The sequence below is a fragment of the Mixophyes fleayi genome, chromosome 10, assembly GCF_038048845.1.
Source record: "Mixophyes fleayi isolate aMixFle1 chromosome 10, aMixFle1.hap1, whole genome shotgun sequence".
In the NCBI taxonomy this organism is placed as follows: Eukaryota; Metazoa; Chordata; class Amphibia; order Anura; family Limnodynastidae; genus Mixophyes; species Mixophyes fleayi.
Window position 1 is genome coordinate 45,681,848 of NC_134411.1, and position 14,665 is coordinate 45,696,512.

General features: G+C 40.1%; 1 protein-coding gene across 1 annotated transcript; it reads left to right on the forward strand.

The window, feature by feature from the left end:
* Positions 1-2,927: 2,927 nt before the first annotated feature.
* On the forward strand, positions 2,928-11,380 carry MRPL11 (mitochondrial ribosomal protein L11). Its single transcript, XM_075188656.1, has 6 exons — positions 2,928-3,080; positions 3,644-3,768; positions 5,416-5,511; positions 9,008-9,101; positions 10,220-10,379; positions 11,078-11,380. The coding sequence occupies exons 2-6, from the start codon at positions 3,646-3,648 to the stop codon at positions 11,181-11,183; spliced, it is 579 nt and encodes a 192-aa protein (XP_075044757.1). The 5' UTR covers positions 2,928-3,080; positions 3,644-3,645; the 3' UTR covers positions 11,184-11,380.
* The last annotated feature ends 3,285 nt before the right edge of the window (positions 11,381-14,665 follow it).

The following is a 14,665-nucleotide window of genomic DNA, read 5'->3' on the forward strand; positions in this document are numbered from 1 at the left end:
AAGGGTTATGTGAAAATATAATATGCATGTTTGAATGGCCCGTGTGCATTAGCATAAGGATCAGTTCCTTTTCTTACAACAATTTTACCAACTTTTTCAATAGGGATTATACCCTGGTGCCACTGACACCAGGGTATAATCCACTGACACCAGGGTACTGTGTTTGACTATTTGTATTTTGAAGTCTGCTCAGCTGTATGAACACTTGAAGAAATAATAGTTTTATATATATATATATATAAAAACAAATCTTATACATTCCAAATGGTCATTTGAGGTGTTAAGAGGTATGAAATTAACCAACAGCTGATAATCACATTCTTACACATCAACTGCACAATTTCTTTGTATCAATAAAAATCATATTTTGCTCTCTGTATTGGGTGGCGGTCTCATGGCTGCCCACTGCATTGTGTGGTGGTGACAAGATTGCCCTCTGTATTGTGTGGCAGTGAGAAGGTTGCCCTCTGTATTGTGTGGTGATGACAAGGGTGCTATGTGTTGTATGGCAGTCACAAAGGTGCTATGTATTGTGTGACGGTCACAAGGATGCCATGTGGTCTTCTGTTGCTGTAGCACATTCACTTCAAGGTTAGATGTGCTGTGCATTCAGAGATGCTCTTCTGCATACCACCCATGGTTAATTGAGTTACTGTCACCTTCCTGTCAGCTGGAACCAGGCTGGCCATTGTCTTCGGACGTCTCTCATTAACAATGCGTTTCCACCGACAGAACTACCACTCCCCGGATGTTTTTGGTTTTGAGCACTGTTCTCTGTAAACTCTAGATTGTTGTGTGTAAAAATCCCAAGAGATCAGCAGTTTCTGAGGTACTGATACAATCTGTATGGCACCAACAATCACTCCACAGTAAAAGTCACTTAGATCACATTCTCCTCTATTCTTCTATTCTGGTGTTTGGTCTGAACAACAGTTGCAATTTTTGACCATGTCTGCATACTTTCGTGCATTGAGTTTCTGCCACATGATACATGATTGGCAGATTAGATATTTGCATCAACTAGTAGGTGTTCAGGTATACCTAATAAAGTGGGTAGTGAATATATATATATATATATATATATATATATATATATATATATATATAATATATTAGGATCAAAATAGATGCATACGATAGATAATGTATTTATATATATTTATACATACATTCAAGATTCAAGTTTTATTTTTTTTATTTATTTTTATTAAGTTTTCAGCACCCTGTACTTTGTTCAGTGTTAAAAACCTGAACCTTTTTTCATGTATATTTTTGCTAAAGCACTTTATAAATAAAAATAATCAACCACTGTATGTATGTTTGTCTTCAATGGTCAATAAAATAACATACCTTTACCTTTCAACTGTCCAAATTCCTAATTTTAGGGGACTATCCTGATAAGCCAGGAGCTTGTCCCAGCATGAGGGACAGCTGGGACTTATTTCCAATCTTCACTTTACATACATGCTGTGTGAACCAGTTAGTGGAACACTCTTTATATAAGGGAGGCTTAAGGAAAGTATATCATTACGGGTGGCATTATTTTTAATTATACTCTTCACGGGGGCAGTATTATTAATTTCAATCATTAAAGAGGCACTATTATTAATTACATTATTAAGGAGCCACTATTATTAATAAAGATCACCAAGGGGCCACTATTATTAATTACAATCATTAGGGCATACTTGCCAACTTGGAGATCTCCCATACGGAAAGCAAAGCAGCTGCATCTTGGGGGCGCGGCCACGTGGATCGCATCATCCTTTACATGCCCCCTGTCAAAGTATACCAATGTTCGCCAATTACAACCTGTCCTCACCCACTTCGCCATAAAATACAAAAAATTATGGTATTGAATAGTGGGGGGCAGGACTTAAGGCTACTCTTCCGGGAGTCCAGGTGGACTCCCCGAAATTCGGAAGCCTCCCAGAAATTACGGGAAAGTAGGAAAGTATGCGGCATAAATGCCCCGAGAACCCAAAGCCTTAATCCAGCTCTGCCTCCTATCCTTTTTCCTTTGTAAATATATCTCTCAAGAGCACCCCCTGACTGCAATTAATGCCTTTGTTGTTGGTATAACTGTGCCACTTCTAGTTAAGTATTAGGCTGTGGTATTATTTGCAAGAATTCTATTTTTTAATGATGCTATGAGTTACATCATACTTGCCAACTCTCCCGGAATGTCCGGAAGACTCCCGAAATTCGGTTCAGTCTCCCGGGCTCGTTGGCATTTCTCCCGCATCCTGGATTTCACCCGCGATTCTCGGTGATTGACGCCATTTTGGAGGGCGGGACGAGGCCAATCGCGTCATTTTGGCCCCGCCCGCCGTGACGTAAATTACGTTTTCGCAGGGGGCGGGACCAAAATGACACGTTTAGCCTCGTCCCGCCCCCTCCCGCCCTCCAGTCACGCCCCCTCTCCCGGAAACTTGTTTCCGAGAGTTGGCAAGTATGAGTTACATTGATGTTTAAATGTCCACGCTTTCTCACGATTCTTGTGTTATTTGTTACAGTAGCCTAACGTTTGTGTTTCACAAAACAATTGGTAACACTACAGGCCTATAACATCACATTAAAAACCTGTGAGCAGCCGCGATACACACTGATATAGTTGGATGTTAATATTTGTCACAGTATAGTTTACTAGACAAAGGCAGTTTGGTTGCTTACTGAAATGTTTGAATAGTCTACAAAAATATGGCTCCTGGATACCAGGACATGAATATCAAATTTATGTCGTCTTTTCTTTTCCCAGCCCATCTGTCTTAGAAGCGGCCAATCAGCGTTATTGGCTGCGATTTTATGACTAAAAGTCTCTTTCTGGACTCGTAAATGATGGAATAAAGAGCCAATGAGATATCACTGGCTGCCGGTGCTGTGTGAGCCATTAAGGTTGGAGTCATTTCAGTAGCCCCGCCCACCTTTCTCATTGGACAGCGAGTGAGGGTTCCTTGCGAGATGAACTTTCTGTTGCATGGGTTAGATTAGCTGGGGAGTGAAGGTCGGAGGGCGGCTGTGTGCGTGTGATACAGAAGCGGTAGCGTGCTTTAATTGAGGTCCAGGCTTCTGGTAGTAAGGTAGGCCACGTTACGGAACTCATATTTAGAACAGAAAGTAGTATGTGATACTCGAGAGGGCTGCTTTAACGATATTTTGAAAGTCTTCACACTTATCCATTTAGAGTTCTTGTATGGATAGTCAAGGTGACGAGAATGCATATTCAAAAATGTGTCCCGATTTTAACATTACAGAACAGGAGCACACCTGCAAAGATTAAATGAAATGGGGTTGGTCAAATAGAAATGTCTTTGTTATGTTGTAAGACTGAACACCCTTGTATAAAAACTACCATAAGCACTATGTATGAGAAACATGATGAAAACCATAACAAAGCATTAGCTAAATATCTCTGTAACTAAGGTAATGCAAAAAAAACCCCAAATACTTAAGTGTAGTAATGATACACATGGAAGTAATACGAAAAATATTGAAACATTTATTGGTATGTTTCTTTTTTGCATCTCCTATCACTTCTTCTTGTTACAAATATTTATATTTTATAAAATTATGCTTAAAGTTTTGTAATAGGCATTTGACATAAGTTGACTAAAAATGATGCGTCATTCTGTTCCTTTACTAGCCATGTCTAAAGCTTCCCGCGCTGTCAAAGTTGCAAAGAAAACAGATGTTGCTGGTGTGATTCGTGCAGTACTGGGAGCTGGACAGGCTGCACCAGGACCTCCTCTCGGGCCCACCTTGGGACAGGTCTGTGTCAAGCTGTTCATTTGTTCAGCCTGAAAACTGAATAATTGTATCTGTGGACAGATTAAATCAAGTCATGCAATACACGTCTTTGTTTGTAATGCAGTTGTTAAATACCACATTTTTTTCCACACATAATTTGCAGCTCACCTGGCCAGAAGCAGGACGGAAGTCTCCTATGTTCACTGGGCATCTTTGTTGTTTCATTTGCTTCTGTCAGCACATGAGTCTATTTTTAGCTCTACTACTATCATCATTGGGAGATATTATGCTAAATTACAGAATGCTATTTATCAGGGGTCTGACTTTCCCACAAAGTCAAGAGCTCTCCAACAGTCCACTTATACACCGCCCCTCTCCTACTTGTCTGTTTCAAGGAAATAGTACACATTGGAGGAAAGTTGACAAAACCGCTGTGTATTTGTAAGAAGAGAAGTGCTATTGCTGTACTGTTGAAGCCCTCAGAGTACCCCAGGTATTTATCATTCTGTATTATAACTTAACGACGATAAACTACATTGTCAGTTCTGGGTGGAATAATCCTTTTGGTGTTTTTTAATTGAAGGCACTTTGTTACTCAGGAGACCAAGTAAGCATCATCTGTTGTATTTTACAATTGTTTAGAGATGATTCCGGGAAACGCCGTACACTAAACAAAACCCAAAACAAGCTAAAAAAAACCCGCTGCAGTAAGTGTGCTGACAGATCCAGGAGTTAACGGGATGAGCTCCAGCCAATGCCAGTTTGTGATCACAGCTAATGTAAAATGAAAGTAGGGGGAAGAGACTGGTAAATAATGGGAGGCTTTCTGTGGTTTTTAAGTATGTTGACTGTCAGTATCAACAGCCAGCAGTTGTGGTTACTAGCAATATCTGAGACTAGGCTATGACCAAAAGCTGTCTAGACTTAAATGTTCTGTTACTTGAACAGCTCTGAAAGTAACGTAGAAATCTCATTATTTAGCTTTGGTAGCGGGTTCTATTGTATATAGCTTGTCATGCTGCCATATATAGAGACATGATCACTGAGTATTTCCACCTGCAATCTGTTAGGAGCTCTCCTAAACATATTAATGAACAGGTGAATGAAGAGGTGTAGGTTAAAGACAGGGATTTCTAATTGTCATTTAAAATATTATACGAGTAGTACTCCAAATTACATAAAAACCTATGGCAGAAGCATTCCGGATAACAGATCTAATAACTGTACTTTACATAGAGCAAAATGATCATACTCTACAATTGACACTTTCTGTGCCTTAACATTGATTCTATGTTGGAGCTTCATCAGATTGCCTGCTTGAGTACAGTCTGTCATGCTTATTCCCATCGTCTGCCGCTCTATTAGCTCTTACTGAAAGCATTAACTTTGCTCCGGTTTAGTTCTGGGGGTATATTTGCTAAACTGTGGGTTTGAAAAAGTGCAGATGTTGCCTATAGCAATCAATCAGATTCTAGTTCGCATTTATTTAGTACAGTCTACAAAATGACAGCTAGTATCTGGTTGTTTGCTATAGGCAACACCTCCACTTTTTCAAACCGGCAGTTTAATAAATACCCCCCCTGGACTGTGGTGAATATTTTGTTAAATGTTTCTGGAATAATCATGTTTATTTTCTCTTTATTCTGTTTTCCCTTTTCTTCAACACAGAGGGGCGTCCCAATTGGACAGTTTTGTAAGGAGTTCAATGAGAAGACCAAAGACATTATTGAAGGTGTCCCATTGCGAGTCAAGATCCTTGTTAATGTGAGTGTCTAAAATACTCTGAGAACTCTTAGTTTGCTGGTCTTGGTTTGTTTAGTACATTTCACAACTTCTGTTATCGCATTTTCATTATTTGGTGAGTAGCTGTTGTTGCTATGACTATAAAATTATAAGTCTTTCTTTTTATATGCTGAAGACTTTTCCCGAGTCCCCATTAGTATTTGCGCATTGGGCTCCTGGTTAACATATATGGGCACCAACTATGTGGCATTAGTATGTCCTGTGTGAACAAGGCATTGTTTAAGGTTTAGGGGTCGCATTTAATCCAGTAATATTGCAAGTCACACTTATAATAAAATTAGCAGAAAAGCAAAAGTGCTTCAATCATTTACTTTGATATTCATGCAGCAGGAGAAAAAAAAACAATAAAGAAACATTTTACAATATATGGACAGAATATCCTTACTCTATTGTCTTGGATATAATGATCCTGTTGACAAATTTATTGTACTTGTTTCCTTATGTGACTATGCCTTCACTTCGCACATCATTTATTATTTTTGTATGGCATGCTACAAGAACCAAGGTGAAATGGAAGCTTCTATAGAGTGCATGGGAGTAGGGAAAATTAATGCCTCAAATACTCTTATATTATTTTGAGGCTCGGTTTATGTCCAACACTTAGTGGTAAAAATTGAGACTGGATGTGTTTCTGATTATTTGATAAAAAGTCTTACAAATGATCAGACTTAAGCATATTATACATGTTTCGCTCATTTGATAAACGACCACTGTTGGTAATCAACAGGACTGCAGAAATGTTCATAGCTTTTACAATAACAAATGCAGCAACTACATTTTCTAAACTTGCTCCAGATCCCATCCTTAACGCTTTTGTTTCTCCTACTGTTTGACATGTCTTGTTTTGAGAGAATGTTGTTTTTCTTTGTCCCTGTTTTCACTCTATCTCTGCTTTCTGTGGGCTTGGTTAAACATAGCCTCAGGCTAACAAGAAGTGGGATATAGAGAGGGAGGTGCTAGGGCTTAATTTTAAAGTGCAAGTTTGCCCTGTCCCTACTCTATGCCCCAGTGTCCCCCAATGGACTAAGAGGAATGGATTTTACATAAGTATGAAAATCCTATTTCTGGTGCAGTTCTGCTTTGCTGCTGCCTTATATTAAACAACACTGACTGATGGTCACTAAACCCCCACTTCTTCCCAAGTCCCTATGAACTAAGCTTTTAAAATATTTGAGCAAGTTGAGGAATACAGCCTGCCCAAACCCATTTTTACTCGCTTCCCTTATTCTAGCTAATTTGCTAAGGACCAAACTTGTTCTTTTAAAGGGACATTAACCTCAATATTTCTTGTGCTTTGCTTGGTCTTCAGGAAAGTAAATGTGAAAATACTGTGTTTTTATTTTTTGTTCTTATATAAATGGATTGCTGTGTGTGTTGGTGAGTTTGCTTACAGATAAAACGCAGCCATGAGAGGTCCTTTCTACTCGCTCCACTCTCCTTTCCGTTTTCCTTCACTCTAAACAAATGTCTGACTCAGTTGGTGTAACTACTGTGGTACCAGTGATAACCGCTTATATGGGCTCTGGTAGCTGAGGGGGAAAATCAGGGGCCCATAAGGTGCCTGGCCCTGTGTGGCTGTCGCCTATACTACTCCTATCTGCTATTTCCTTTGAGCACTGCAATGCGACTGTCGACACCACAAGACTTCAAGCCTAACAAGTCAGTTTGGGGCTTTAACAGACATTCCTGGGCTCCGCAATGACATTCTGCTCTGAGGGCAATGGAACTCTGGTGTTTCTTTCCTTTTGGAGCAGAAAGTAGGGAGCATCACGAGGAGAAGACTGGCCGTCCCTGAAGGGGGCATTGATAGGAGATTAGTTAGGATATGTCCTACCCTACAAACTTTAAGGACCCACAAACTTCATGTTGCATACCTGGGGATAACTATCAAGCTGAGCGTTTTCCGGCGAGTTTGAAAAACCAATCAGATTCTAGCTATCATTTATTTAGTGCGTTCTGCAAAATGAAAGCTAGAATCTGATTGGTTGCTATAGGCAACATCTTCACTTTTCAAACCCACCGGAAAACTCTCAGCTTGATACATTTACCCCCTGGTCTGTTTGGAAAGTTGGGTGCTTTCCCCTGCAATATGAAAGTGTAGTGATAAAGATAGAGGTATTGTGTGTGAATTTATAGCATCCACATATATTGGAGGTCAATGGTGGTGCTTCAAGCGGGCCGTTTAACTCTTGTTTGTAGTAGTAGGCAGATACTCGTAATATAAGAAAGAAAAAACTAAAACCTTTCTATACAAATTGTATTATTATTATTTTTTTTAAGAAATATTTTTATTTTAGAGTTCCATTGGCTAAGTCATATGGGTAAGACTTACAAGAAATTTTAGGGTAAGTGGGTTACTGTGGCTTCATTAACAACTAACTGCAGTGTTATGGGAGTAAATTACTATAATAATAAGCACGGAAAGATAGCGTATTTCCAACCAAATGCAGAGACGTACACATCTATAGATGTGTCTGGCTCTGCATTAGCAGCACAAGTCCCTGGTTTGTGGCTAGTCATCATCATCTTCATCGGGTATTTGCACCTGTCCTATAGTAGGTTTATATGTGGTTCTGCATGAGCCGCATTTGCATTAACACACCCTTATTGTACTTGTTATAAAGACCCCCATGCCTCCTCAGGCACATTCAGGCATACGTGCCAGAATCATTGAAGTCTGCATAGGTGCATACTCATATACCCACTTTCTGGCCATGTGCAGAGCTGTTTCATGCAAGATGTTACGCAAACTGGCATACGTCCCACTCCACATCAGTCACAAAGTGTCTAACAGGCCTTATCCTGGTCGATGCATTTTAGATGTTTCCACACTGTTCTCTCCAAAGTATCCTGAACATCTAATTACTTAGCCAGTAAAGTACATTAACTCATCTGTGTATGACTAAAGAAAACCTGAACTGTTGGTTGCTCTTGAGGACTGAGTTTGGGCACCTCTGGTTTAGGTAATGGATCACAGAGAAGAAGGGAGGAATAAAGAGTTGTAAATCCTGTGGTGTAGGTTCAGTTAGGCGCGTTGTGCGTTACTACGGTAACTTCTCCGCTAATTTTTGTCTATAACCTGCAAGCAAAAATCTGCAGAGAAATTACCGTAGTAACAGTAATGCGCAGCTGCGTTCTAAAGTACAACGCGGCTAATTGAATATATGTATTAGGCTTGGGTTAGAATGTCTGGCCACTTCATAGCATTAATAGAGCCTTGTGAAATTAACTTTGGTATACATTAATTTGCTGCAAAATGACTGTCAATTACAATATTTATTGGGAGCCTTTAAGTTGCCTTTTTAAAGTATTCAGCATGTTAAATTGTGTATTCATGATGTTGTTTGTGTACTATATCCGTATAATTGGCCTGTAGTTTTAATGATCTCAAAAAGACATCATTCTGTTTTTAGAACATTCTGAGGAGCTTCTTCTACTATTTTTCTTCTATTTGCAGCCTGATAGAACATATGAATTGAAGATTGGACAACCGCCTACGTCCTACTTCCTAAAATGTGCTGCTGGAATAGAAAAAGGTGCTTCCCAGACAGGTCTGTAGCACAATTAAAAACAAAAATTCTGCCAGAAAATGTGTGGGCCTCCCCAACAGCTCATATATTGAGGATTCTGCCTGTGGAAGCAGGTGGGATAATTACTGACCCGGCCAAATAGATTAACTCGTCTGTGCATGATTAAAGAAATCCTGAAAACATGAGCTGCAAGGACTGAAGTTAAGAAATATTGCTCCTGGTAATGCGTTTCCACTGCTCCAGATGGCGTTGAGCTTTACACCACTCCAGTCGACATTTGGCATTGATCATGGTGATCTGAGAGTGGTGTGTGGCTGCTCGGCCATGGAAATCCAATCCAAGCTCCTGATGAACAATTCTTGTACTGATGTGTCTTCCAAAGGCAGTGTTGAGTGTCGCAACCAAGAACAGACTATTTCTAAATGCTTCATCACTTGATGGTCCAGTTGTGTGAGTTTTTGTGAACTGTCGGTTCACAGCTGAGCTGTTACTCATAGACGTTTACGCTTCACAATAACATCACTTACATCTGACCAGAGCAGCGCTAGTAGGGCAGCAATTTGAATAACTGCCATGTTGAGTGTCGCCAAGTTCTTTAGTACGACCAATTCTACTGCTAATGTTTGACTATGGAGATTACATGGCTTTATGATTGATTTTAGGCAGCTATGAGTGTGACTGAAATGACCAAAGGCACTCATTAGAAGGGCTGTCCATATAGGTCGTCACTGCCGGTACAGGCAGACAGTGGAGACCTAATGGAAATCTCCACTGTAACATCAGTAGTAGATTTCTGTAGTAATATGAAAACCATTAGTACACTTGGCATGCCCTGAGCACTATTATCGTTGTTTTTATTATTTCTGAGGTCTCTCTGTCTCCCAACCCAACATTTCCCTGACGGATTGTAGCTAGTAATCAAACTCCACGATTGTTTCTCTGTTCCTGGAGACACTCCCTGTTCTGCATCCCAACTTTGCTGAACAATTTACCAGCTGCTTCTCTTTTGGTTACTGCATTGTAGCTGATTGTGAATTAGTATGAGCTATTTTTATTTAATGTAATTCTATTTGATTACATAGAAGTTAACAGGAAAACATGAGTGTAACAGGTTCAACTTTTTTGTCCTGTATTAAAAGGTCACGAGGTGGCAGGAATGGTGACATTGAAGCAGTTATATGAAATAGCTGTAATGAAGTCTCAAGATGAAGCATTTGTTCTACGGGATATGCCACTGATTGAAGTAGTGAAATCTATGATTGGCAGCGCCCGGTCACTGGGCATCAAAGTGGTCAGAGAGTAAGTATCTGATCTAAGACCAGATGATTGAATGACACTACAACGTAATTCTCACTTCTTGCTTTTCTGCCAGACACCTTATTTTATTATGCTCAATAGATTCAAGTTCCTGTACATTTCTAGGTGTGGTAAATCTGTTTCAGATAACTGATAATTGTGTCCATCTTGGTCAAAGGATATGTAGCTGCAAGCAGACTTAAATGTTTGGTCCCAGTTTTCTCTTGTAAAGTTATTCATATACATTCTGTAAACTAACCAGTTTGCTATACAGAAAGAGAATGGTACCTTAAGACATGCCCTAACAGATGGCTTAATAGTTATTCCAAACAGATTTCTTAAGAATAGTTATCCCTACAACCATTAGCTAAGCTCTTTCTAGTTAATTAGATTAAAATAACATGGGGTTATTAGTATTTACATTAGTGGGAATATTACAGTTAGATAAGCTTATATAAACAAATGTTCTCAATGACTTTGCAGGACCAGACATGTTCATTTATATGGTATTGTATGAAAGGAAGCATTGGAGAGTAAACATTAATTAAAATAGAACATTAAATATGTGAAGTGTAGTAAGAAGTATTGAAATAGACAAGTAATTTGGTTTAGGAATGCACATCAGGTGAACAGTTAAGAATTGTGAGAAATTTGAGTAGAACATTTGATCTTTACATCAGTCTCTTGTTTTGTCTCTGCAGTCTGTCAGCGGAAGAATATGGAAAGTTCTTAGAGGAGCGACGCATTGTCATTCAAGCTGCCACCGAAGCTCGATTAGCAGAAGCAGCAATAACTAAAAAGAAATGATGTGACAAGCTTGGATGTTTTGAACTGTTCCTTTACATGGAGCCTGATAGGGCCACATTTTATACTGATACAAGGCTCTTGTAACCAGTCCAACTTGGTGTTAGACAAAGGGAGGTAACTGAAATGCAGCTGGTCTTGTGACCTTTCAAATATAATAAAGCAAAGGCATCAAAGAATGAAGCCTTTTTTTATATATATTTCTTAGTTGGCATTGCTTTATTTGGTGTTCCTATGTCACAAGTGAGTGGATGCATGTAAAGGATACTATATCAATCTTTAAAGAAGGTTTGATACTGGTATGGTTTAAGGAATGCATAATTCCATGTATAAAGGTTGTGTGTTTATCTGAAATATAAGAGTAATAAAGAGTAAAGGTAATGAGTTTGCAGTGGATTGTTAGGCTTGGGAGAAGTGAAAGTGTAAAGGGCATACTGATTCTACTGTTTACATCTACCTGTATTGGTCCTAGATTATGTTCAGAAAATATGCCTAAACTGCATGTTGTACATTTCTTGACTCAAGGCAACAATGAGTGTGGGGTTTAAGTGTGAGCAATAACTGCATACTTGTCATGGACAAAAGTTTTGAGAATGACACAAATATTATTTTTCACAAAGTCTGCTGGCTCAGTTTTTATGATGGCAATTTGCATATACTCCAGAATGTGATGAAGGGTGATCAGATGAATTGCAAGTAATTTCAAAGTTCCTCTTTTGCCTTGACAATGAACTTTATCCCAAAAACAACATTTACACTGCATTTCAGCCCTGCCACAAAAGGACCAGCTGACATTAGGTCAGTGATTCTCTCGTTAACACAGGTGAGAGTTTGACAAGGAAAAGGCTGGAGATCACTCAGTCATGCTGATTGAGTTAGAATAACAGACTGGAAGCTTTAAAAGGAGGGTGGTCCTTGAAATCATTGTTCTTCTGTTAACCATGGTTATTTGCAAGGAAACACAAGGTCTTCACAGTCAAGGGTCTTGCTGCTAGTAAGATTGCACCTAAATCAACCATTTATTAGATCGAGATCTGCAAGGAGAGAGGTTCAATAGTTGTGAAGTAGGCTTCAGGTTGCCCAAGAACGCCCAGCAAGCACCAGAACCGTCTCCTAAAGTTGATTCAGCTGATATTCTGCAAAAGGTACAGAGATTGGACTAGTGAGGACTGGGGTAAAGTCATTTTCTCTGATGAATCCCCTTTCAGATTGTCTGGGGCATCTGGAAAAATGCTTGTCCGGAGAAGGAAAGGTGAGCGCTACCATCAGTCCTGTGTCAACAGTTAAGCATCCGAAAATCATTCGTATGTGGGGTTGCTTCTCAGCCAAGGGAGTGGTTTCACTCACAATTTTTTTAAGAGCACAGACATGAGTAAAGAATGGTACCAAAACATCCTACAAGCGCAACGTCTCCCAACCATCCAAGAACAGTTTGACGAACAATGCCTTTTCCAGCATGATGGAGCACGTTGCTATAAGGCAAAAGTGATAACTAAGTGGCTCGGGGATCAAAACATCTAAATTTTGGGTCCATGGCCAGGAAACTCCCCAGAACTTAATCCCATTGAAAACTTCTTGTCAATCTTCAAGAGGCGGGTGGACAAACAAAAACCCTTGAATTCTGACAAACTCCAAGCATTGATTAGGCAAGAATGGGTGGCCATCAGTCAGTATGTGACCCAGAAGTTGATTAACAGCATGCCAGGGCGAATTGCTGAGGTCTTCAAAAAGAAGGTCAACACTGCAAATATTGACTTTTTGCATAAAGTTAATGTAATGGTCAATAAAAGCCTTTGACACTTATGAAATGCTTGTAGTTTGACTTCAGTATACCATAGCAGCATCGGACAAAAGGTTTAAAAACACTGAAGCAGCAAACTTTGTGAAAAGTAACACTTGTGTCATTCTCAAAACTTTTGTCCATGACTTTATGATCAAAAAGTCTTGACTACAAAAGAAAGTGGCTTCCTGCATGTCTATGAAATCCCTTATGTGAAAGTATGGGAACAGGGTCTGTGTGTGGTGAGAGAGGTTACTTGTGTATTTTAAAAATCCCCGGAGTTCTGCAAAGACTGATTCACATAGTGCAATTGTGACTTAAAACGTTTTCAAAGTACGTGCCATATTTTCTAAACCCACTCTTGTTGTTGCACGTGCCTGTAGAAATAAAGCCTAGGAACGATGGCAACACACAAAGACAGCTCAGTGTATAACTGTCATATGGCCATTTGGAAGAATGACTTGTATCTGTGGACCAAGACTTAAGACCATCTAGATCCGTGAGGGGCAACATGAAGTAGCTGGAGGGTTGAGGTGGTTACGTGATGTGAAAGTCGGCTACCCCCTGTGTTAATAAGATTGTGAGCAGACCAGGATCCCCCCTTCAATCTTGAAAGTGTTACAAACCCTTATAATGCGGTTTATATGGTCAAACAAGAGACCCAGGATTTCTGCTCGCATTTTACTGCTCTCTCCCACGGCAGGTGGTCTTGGCATTCCTAACATACGCAACTACTACTATGCTGCACGGCTGGCCCAGTGTGTTCAATGGCATTCCCTCCCTGGAACTAGGATATGGGTGGACATAGAATTGGATATATTGGGTGGCTCACCGATTTGTTCCATCCTTTGGTTCCCAGCCGCACAGCGCACAGTCTGTTTGAGCCCCCACCCAGTTCTGGCCCTATCTCTCTCAATTTGGTCTAGATGTAACTGTTTAGTATCCCTCTCTCCAGCCCCCACGATTATGATACCCTTGTGGTCCAACCCTGCCTTTACGCCCGGATTCTCTCGCTCCATGTATACAAAATGGGCAGGTAAGGGCAAGCTGCTGTTACTCAATCACATAACTAAGACAGCAATATTTCCACAATTTTCGGAGTTGGTAGAACAGTGTGGTTTTGTACCGGGGCAGTTCCACCAATATCTTCAGATTAGGCACTACCATCAAACGGTTAAAGCTCAACTCTCTTCCAGACCACCCACTACATTTGAGAACCTGTGTTTTTTGGGCCCCGCCTCCAAAGGTCTTATATCCATTCTATATAAGGCCTTACTCCCCGCTACTTTGTCTGTTAAGGATCGCTTTCAGACGCAGTGGGAAGCGGACCTGGGGACCAAGCTAAATCAGGAAGAGTGGTCGGATATTTTTGAATCCACCACTCAGTGCTTCATAAATGTTCATATCAAAGAAAATGCTAATAAGCTATTACATAGGTGGTACTATGTCCCTTCGAGGATACAAAAAATATACCCACAGACCAGTGCTGACTGCTGGAGAAACTGGACAAACGGGAACATTTATGCATATATGTTGGGACTGTCCTGGGATCCGCCTATACTGGACAGCAGTCCTTGCGCTAGCTTCAACAATTCTAGATACTCGCATCCCATCTGATCCCAAGCATATTTTGTTACCGCTGCCCCTCCCAGACCTCACCAAATCTGATCATAAACTTCTTAGACACATTGTCAGTGCTGCCACA

Bases quoted from the DNA above. Each gene is read 5' to 3' on its own strand.
- MRPL11 (XM_075188656.1), top strand. From the start codon at position 3,646: ATGTCTAAAGCTTCCCGCGCTGTCAAAGTTGCAAAGAAAACAGATGTT. The intron at 9,102-10,219 runs GTCTGTAGCACA...CTGTATTAAAAG, and splicing joins AAAAGGTGCTTCCCAGACAG to GTCACGAGGTGGCAGGAATG. The intron at 10,380-11,077 runs GTAAGTATCTGA...TTGTCTCTGCAG, and splicing joins GGCATCAAAGTGGTCAGAGA to TCTGTCAGCGGAAGAATATG.